Below are 8,318 nucleotides of genomic sequence, written 5' to 3'. Positions count from 1 at the left end.
TAAAAAAAATCAATATTTGTATTGATTAATCTATAATCAATCAATCAAAAAGTTTAGTGAAAAACTAAGATTTCTTTTAATCTCTTTTCCGGAGGACCATACTTGTGGTGTGGACAACGGCACAGTGATTTTTTTTTTAACTGTCAGCCAATTAAAAAAAATCCAAACAGTTGGTAAACTTTAATTAAGTTTTGTGTAACGTAAGCTACCAATTAGGCTAGACTCAGTGAGTCGCCTATTATATAAACTGTGTGTGTGTGTGTGTGTGTGTGTGTGTGTGTGTGTGTGTGTGTGTGTGTGTGTGTGTGTGTCAGGTAGAAACAATTTCGTTTATACTTTAGTGTTAAACAGCATACACTTTGAAAAAGCTGGAAGCATCAGGCTATAATATTTGCTCCTAACAGGCCGTCCGGACTCGGGCCTCCAGCCTCAGACATTGGACTATTGGACTGAAACCTGCCCAGATGTGGTGCATTAACATGCAGTGGGACTAATTTCTGTGCATTAGCGGAACCTGTAGCACTCTGTGTGTTTGGCGGAAGGAGTTCATCCGCAGTGTGGCTGTGCTCCAGCTGCTGCACCAAACACTGAGGTAAAAAAAAAAAAGGCACTTCATCCTGTCCTCTGATAGACAGATATCCATCAAACACAGTTGCTTTATTATTCTTACGGTAAGTGTGACACGCTATCATTTTTTTTTCTCTGTTTACACCTCTTTCTTCTAGTAATGGGTTATCATTTACCTATCAGTAGGTCTATTAAATAAAAACTGCGTTTTTGTCCTTGCTTATAGCAAGGAAAAGCGAATAGAAATTACACAACTATGTCTATATTATCGAAATAATATATAAATAATATATATTATAATTATATTGTGCAACATAGAAACACCAAATTATTATTATTATTATTATTATTATTATTATTATTATTATTATTATTATTATTATTACCTTAATTTAAGCGCAACTTTATATTATCATGTCCCTGTGGAAGGTGGCGGATAATAAGCTACATTAATTGAAAACGATCTTACAATATTCAATTTATATTTATTTTATTTTTACAAAACAACTCAGTGACAGCGTACAAATCTGCACAAGAACAGTTTCAGTGCATTCCTTAGCGTTTGCACAAAACCTCTTGTCGTAGTGTGAGAAAGATGTACAAGTTTCCACCACTGAAAACATCCATTACATTGCATAACTGATGGGCAACTATAATCATTAAGGCAAGGAATTCCCATGACATGAGTTCACTATACATGACACAAACCTTCCAGTCAAAATATTTTACATGCTTCAATAAATAAATAAATAAATAAATAAATAAAAATTGCGAATAAATTGGAATAAGTGTATAGATGTGATTGTTTCGAGCCTGTGCGCAACATCTCCAACATCATCTCATGAACTCACTGTACATTTGAAAAAGATACGCAAAGAAATGTCCAACAAACTGTTGCATACATTAACAAGCTTTAAACTTTCAAGTGATCATTAATTTAATGTCATTCATTTATTAACACAGCGCTTGTTAATGTTTGTGCGCACTGCTGAGACAGGCCTGTAGCAAACTCTAAAGAAGTGTTCATCAGTTAGAGCTGGAATAACACCTCCGAGAAATTAGATTGTCCAAGTCCCAAATTTTCATGGTCAAAGAAACACACACACACACACACACACACACACACACAATAATAATAATAATAATAATAATAATAATAATAATAATAATAATAATAATAATAAATTAATTAAAAGCATAGTTAATAAGTTTTGTCAACTTGTCACTTTTAAGGGATATATATTTCTATATATAAATTTATATGTTATTTACTGAAGATATGAAATACGCCAAATAAACACTGCAAACATTCAATCGTTCACACATTTCACGTCTCAAACAACAAACAAACAAACAAACAACGGACACTGAAAATGGCGTCTTTTTTCCGTGTAGCATTAAAGATCAGAAAAAATAAACTCTTGGAATGTAAATAAACGAAATTGTTAGCAGTAGTATCCCACTTGGCAGCTGATGTTAGTATAAAACGTACCGATGATCTGGATGCTTTGACATCAGGCTGGAGTTTACTGGAGGAATGCAGGGTGTGGTGGCGTGTCACTGGTTTTTACTTGAAAAAGCCCGTGTATTGCATAGATGCCTTTGCATTTATTGCTCTCGGTTTTTTTTTTCTTCTTCTGAATTTATCCCAAACTTGCAAAATTAAGAGCCTTGCTTTGTATTGGACATTTTGATATCACGGGGCGATTTTTTTTTTCATGAACGTAATGAAAAGTAGACAATTATTGCAGGATACTCAAGTGAAAAACAAACAAACAAACAAACAAACAAACAAACAAACAAACAAACAAACAAACAAACAAACCATAGAGTAGACCTACATAAAAACCCATTATAGATATGATATCCAACGTGTCCTATTTGTTATCAGCATCGTGATATTTTTTTGTATAATAATATTAAATGAAACTAAACAAGAGCATCATTTATGGATCTGATTTTCAAGGACATCCCACGCCAAGATGTCCGCTCCAAGCAAATCACTGCATCCAGTTAACTCGGATACATAAAACATCAGCTGGCCAACAACCAAAGAGCTCCTAATGGAGTGCGATGTAAATAATACATGTTGCGAGCTGAAGTTCGTTGTTTTCAGTAATTACAGGGGAAGGGGAGGGGAGGGGAAGGAAGGGAGAGGGGACAAGTTTGTGTTTCTCTCTCTAATTATGAAAAGTGGCGTTCAGTTCGTCCTGTGCGGGGTAAAACTGGCCGCGCAGATGGAGGTCGTAGGGGAAGTGCAGGTCGGAGGAGGCGCGCGCCACCGCGCTCTGGCTGATGGAGGAGCGAGCCGGTACAGCGCAGTAGCGCATACCGTAATGGCAGCTCTTCCCATAGTCACCCGGCTCCTCGTGTTTGAGCGAGAAAATCCCGTTGAAGTTCAGCGGCGGACTAAGAGGTCCGTCAAACTGCGGGCTCGCGCACTCAGGAGACGCCGACTCGTAGAAAGACTCGTAGGTGCCACAGTAGCCGTACGGCCTGAAGGGTTTAACACCGTCCGCCCCGCCACTGCCACCACTTCCGCCGTGCCCGGTAGCTGCCAGGTCGTCGTGGTAGGCCGGGTACACTGCGTCATACGGCGATCTGGCTGAGAAGGACGCCTCGGCACCGTGATCGGCAATGAAGCTGCGGGCGTTTAGCTGCAGGCATCCTGCCACCAGGTTGGTAGTGGGCTGGGAAAGGCCCTTGCACAACGTCTGTACGAAGTTCAAAAGGTCAGGCCTCTTACCCGTGCTCAGGATCTCCGAAAGGGCCCAGATGTAGTTCTTGGCGAGGCGCAGCGTCTCGATCTTGGACAGTTTCTGCGTTTTTGAGTAGCACGGCACCACTTTGCGCAGGCTGTCCAGCGCGTTGTTGAGGCCGTGCATGCGGTTCCTCTCGCGCGCGTTGGCCTCCATGCGCCGCAGCTTCACGCGGTCGATCCGCTCTTTGGTCAGCTTCTTTTTGCGCGGCCCTCGCCGCCGTGGCGCGTCCTGCTCGTCTGGGCCCTCGTCCCTCTCGTCCTCGTCCTTCTCCGACTCGTCGTCGTCCATCGCCTTAAGGTCCGTGTGTGAGAGCGGCTCTTCCTTTCTGAAGGCGTCGTGTTTGGTGACCTTCACCTCACCCACGCAGTCACGCGGAAAGTTTGCCACGAACTGGGTGTCCATCATCACCGGCTCTTCAAACGGTAAAGTCAGCATTGTAGTCCTGCTAGACATGGTGGAGAAACAACAGCTACTGAATGGCCATGAAAGGCTTTCAATACACATTTAATCCGTAAACTGTCTAAAAGCATCATCAAGCTCCTGCGCATGTAAACAGCCTGCTTTGTTATTATTATTATTATTATTATTATTATTATTATTATTATGAAAATCCAGCCATACAGGATATATATATATATATATATATATATATATATATATATATATATATATATATATATATATATATATATATATATATATAAAACAAAAAGCCTATAGACATGAGCTGTCCACACAGACCAGTGTCAAAGCATCCGTCTTGTCTATTTGGCATCTTCTGGCAAAACGTGTTTGGTCAATTATTCTCCATAATACGCGAGTTTGAAAGGCAACCTGACAAAACACACGCGCGCACACGAGCAGGCTGAAAGCGCGTTCACGTTGAGCCTACCTGGATCTTGTGGGTCAACAGGCGATGTCCATTTTTCTCAGTGTTAAGAACTTCTCCTGCCTGCTGCAGGCGCGCACAGCCAAATACGATTCTCTCACCTCTCCGTCGCTCTTAGAGAAATGACACCGATGCCAACTGCCAGAGCTGGTACCCATGCCATCTGCTGCTGACGTCACGTGGCAGTGGCTGTCACGTGATTTAGTCCCTGGAGACATTATTTCTCCCTGATCATCTGGCATGCCTGTAGCTGGGTAGCACTGGTAAAACCAGAATAAAAACGACAACAGAGAAATACACGCCGTCAAAATCAGACGTGTTTAGTAAAAAAAAAAAAAATGCATTTAAAATATTGCTGCAATGTAACAGAGAAATAACAGAAAATTCATTTGCCATATTGGGCTAAATGCATAGTGTACATAATACAACAGCAAAATATTAACGATTTTGATGAATATTTATAAAATCAGGAGGTCTTGATGAAGGCAGTAAAAGGGGAAATATATTTTTTTCTGTTGTTGTTGTTGTTTAAAAAAAAAGCCTCATGACAGCAAGTGCTAGATGATTGATAGCTGTTGTCTGCTGGGTCAATCCCATCAAGGGCATTTGCCAACTGACTGAGCCTGTGCTCATTCGCACCATCAAGGCCATCCAGCGTTGACGTTCAGCTGAATGTCAAGTTGATTAGACATAGAAAAATCAGTGGGGGGAAAAAAAATCTAGGCTATCCATGACAGAGATCAGTAAGATTTTGTGGCCTTTTGATTTGAAATTTACTGAAACATGGATCTGTATCCATTGGTTCTGCCTTGCACGTGATGCGCAGCATAATCGTTTTGTCCTTGCTGTTCCAAGCGTTTGGTGGAAAAGGTCTGAATCTCATCCAGGCCCCCTGAGTCCTGCTAAGCAAAATCTGTAGTCTGTACCCCCCCCCCCCCCCCCCCCCCACACACACACACACAAATATACTAATGGTGAAAGAGAGACAGATTTTGCTCTGATGGCCTCGGTGACTTGTGCATCTGGCCGTTCCTTGTAGCAGTAATTGGCCTGTGCTGTGACTCTTTCCATGCTGAGACATGACACCCATACATTCCATTATCAGTGAAGGCTCCTGCAGCCACACACACACACACACACACACACACACACACACACACACACACACACACACACAAAACCTTGCTCATGTATTATTCACATCAGAGGCAGAGTTTGTGAAAATGCCCCAGGTGTTACCTTGCACAGATTTGAAAGGCGGTCAGAAATGCCAAACCATGCATACGTAGCAAACAAAAACACACACATAATTATTGTTTGTGATTATTCTGTTGTTTAACCTTATGTTACAATACTATGTCAACAAAGATTACAAAAAAAATAATTTATTAGACATATCGTGCAATGTATCGTGTAATTGTTGTTGCAATTGTTGTCATTGAGGTGAAATTTGGTACGATATATTGTGCCTGTCTGGTGCAGTGAGGTATGAACAAGAGTTGGCTATTAACGCAACAGTCAGATCGACCAAGTGAACTTAGGCTACTGTGTTCATATCCTTCATCTCATCTCATTATCTCTAGCCGCTTTATCCTGTTCTACAGGGTCGCAGGCAAGCTGGAGCCCATCCCAGCTGACTATGGGCGAGAGGCGGGGTACACCCTGGACAAGTCGCCAGGTCATCACAGGGCTGACACATAGACACAGACAACCATTCACACTCACATTCACACCTACCGGTATGGTCAATTTAGAGTCATCAGTTAACCTAACCTGCATGTCTTTGGACTGTGGGGGAAACCGGAGCACCCAGAGGAAACCCACGCGGACACGGGGAGAACATGCAAACTCCGCACAGAAAGGCCCTCGCCGGCCACGGGGCTCGAACCCGGACCTTCTTGCTATGAGGCGACAGCGCTAACCACTACACCACCGTGCCACTCTGTTCATATCCTTATCTCCTTAAATTCTGATCTTATTACTCAGCGAGTCATATCAAAGCCTATTGTCCAGTAACTTTTATGTATTATTCAATAAATTTCATAAGAGAAAAAGGATATAGTTATGAGATTGAGACTTTTAAGGAGTTTTAGGGGGGTTAGGGGTTATATTACATTCAATAGCATCATAACAGTTATTATTCTATCTACATTCACTGGATATGAGCAATTGCGCACTCTGATTGGCTACTCTGCTACTAAGCTATCGGCTCATATACCGTGAGTAGAGAAAAACAAAATGGCAGAGCATGTTGCTGAACCAACCGAGGACAAAATAAAAACTCTACTCGAAACCCCCCCCCCCACACACACACACACAAAAATACAAAAAAAAAAAAAAAACAGCAAAATATGGAATAAAGGTAGCCTCGTCAGCTATCAGCTCATGTATGACTCAATTTTGTGGAATAACTGAAATATTGCCTGGTGTGTCTCTTTACATTTGGGTTTTTGTAGTCTCTCTCTCTCACACACACACACACACACACACACCTACAACAACAATAACAACAAGATAAATTGTTGCCCTCCACCCTCTCATGCCTCAGCTGGTGACGGGCTTTCTGGTCCAGTACACACACCAACATCTGATGAGTCAAACTTCTCATTTCAGACTAATCACTTGACTGCACTAATTGCAAATGCAAATATGCAAATTCATATTAATTAATTACTCTGTTAATTAGTTCTCTGGTCTTTTTGGGCAATAAATCATTGTGCAGGAGAAAGGAGAGAGTGCAGACCCGGCCCATTTCGCATAAAAAATTTAGCAAGCACACTTCGAAATAGACTCTGCCTGCTGCCAAAAAAAGAATAGAGAAAAGCTCCCTAAAAGCAGCGCATAGAATTGACGCCTGTTCCCCAGCAGCACGGGCCTCAGACCCAGCAGACGAAATGAGGAGAAATGGGTCTTTCAGAGGGAGAGCACATGTATCAGACACACTGTTTGCCAGTGATTTAATTAACACATTATCAACTTTTAAAGACAGAGGGATGCCAGGCCCAGGATGCAAATGAAGGTAGTGATGTTCACACGTCAAGTGGCATGCGTGCGCACACACACAAACACACACACACACACACACATGCAAAGCAGACGCTCACTGAGATCAGCTCTGCTAAAGATGGCCTTTTGAGAATCTCAGCTGTCTCCGTAGCCATGACACCAACTGGATAGTTAGGGGACCTACTGCAGAGGAAGGTTTTTATCTGCATGTGAGATGTGTATTGGATTATGTTGTTTGCATATTGAAAATATATTTTTATTTTTAATCAGGGTTAATACCAATATTTCTTCCATTTCTAGAATTGCTGAGAAAATGTATGTAGTAGACAGTGTTACTATGCATTTCCAAATGATTTTTCTGAGTGTAAACTCCAGCATGATGTTGTTCCAGTGATAAAATATGATAAAATAAAATCAAATGTGTCAACACAGACAGGTACAGAGGTGTAAGGCTGTCACTGTGTTAATGGTTAGACAGCGTTGCACATGAATAATGTATGTATTTAAAAATGCATAATGTTGAAATCTCAGAGGTGCAGGAGGAATGCTAGCAGTGGAAACTGTTGCTTTAAAATATCATGTTTTCCAAAGGATTTTTTTTCTAAAGGTTTTCCTCTCACTGAACCAACTAGGGATTCTTTGAAATCAGAAATAAATCATTCCTCTCGTAAATGTGATCAACTGTTTTAAACATTCTGATTATGAGCATATTTTGAGGCTTAATTATAAGATAATAAGGTATAATTACATTATATAATTATAAGTTGGCTTCTTTGACACCTGGGAACATAAAGGAATCATGCAGATGAGCTGGAAAGCTAGAAGTCAACAACATTCACCCTGAAACTCTTTTGACAAATTATTATTTAGATTTCATTAGCCACTGTGTTGCAGAGAATGTATTATGGAATAAGTCAGATATTAATATTAATATGTACACATGTGCCACTTGAGACTTGTCATAATGTACTGAAATGTTGGTCTGAATCTAGAGGCTATTTAAATCAGCTGTATTCTGTGAGGGGTGGGAAGAATTATGAATTATATATATATATATATATATATATATATATATATATATATATATATATATA

At 40.7% G+C, this 8,318-nt stretch overlaps 1 protein-coding gene across 2 annotated transcripts; it reads right to left on the bottom strand.

The window, feature by feature from the left end:
- Nucleotides 1-2,747: 2,747 nt before the first annotated feature.
- Nucleotides 2,748-3,773, bottom strand: neurod6a (neuronal differentiation 6a). 2 transcript variants are annotated; one of them, XM_060920622.1, is made up of 2 exons: nucleotides 3,678-3,764; nucleotides 2,748-3,644 (listed from the first exon to the last, which is right to left on the bottom strand). In XM_060920622.1, the coding sequence occupies exons 1-2, from the start codon at nucleotides 3,762-3,764 to the stop codon at nucleotides 2,748-2,750; spliced, it is 984 nt and encodes a 327-aa protein (XP_060776605.1). The 2 variants fall into 2 exon arrangements, with proteins under 2 accessions (XP_060776605.1, XP_060776606.1); XM_060920623.1 differs by having other exon boundaries at nucleotides 2,748-3,773.
- Between the last annotated feature and the right edge of the window lie 4,545 nt (nucleotides 3,774-8,318).

This window comes from Neoarius graeffei, chromosome 5 (assembly GCF_027579695.1).
Source record: "Neoarius graeffei isolate fNeoGra1 chromosome 5, fNeoGra1.pri, whole genome shotgun sequence".
Classification (NCBI taxonomy): domain Eukaryota; kingdom Metazoa; phylum Chordata; class Actinopteri; order Siluriformes; family Ariidae; genus Neoarius; species Neoarius graeffei.
The sequence above is the reverse complement of the archived record's forward strand: the minus strand, read 5'-3'. Positions and strand labels throughout refer to the sequence as shown.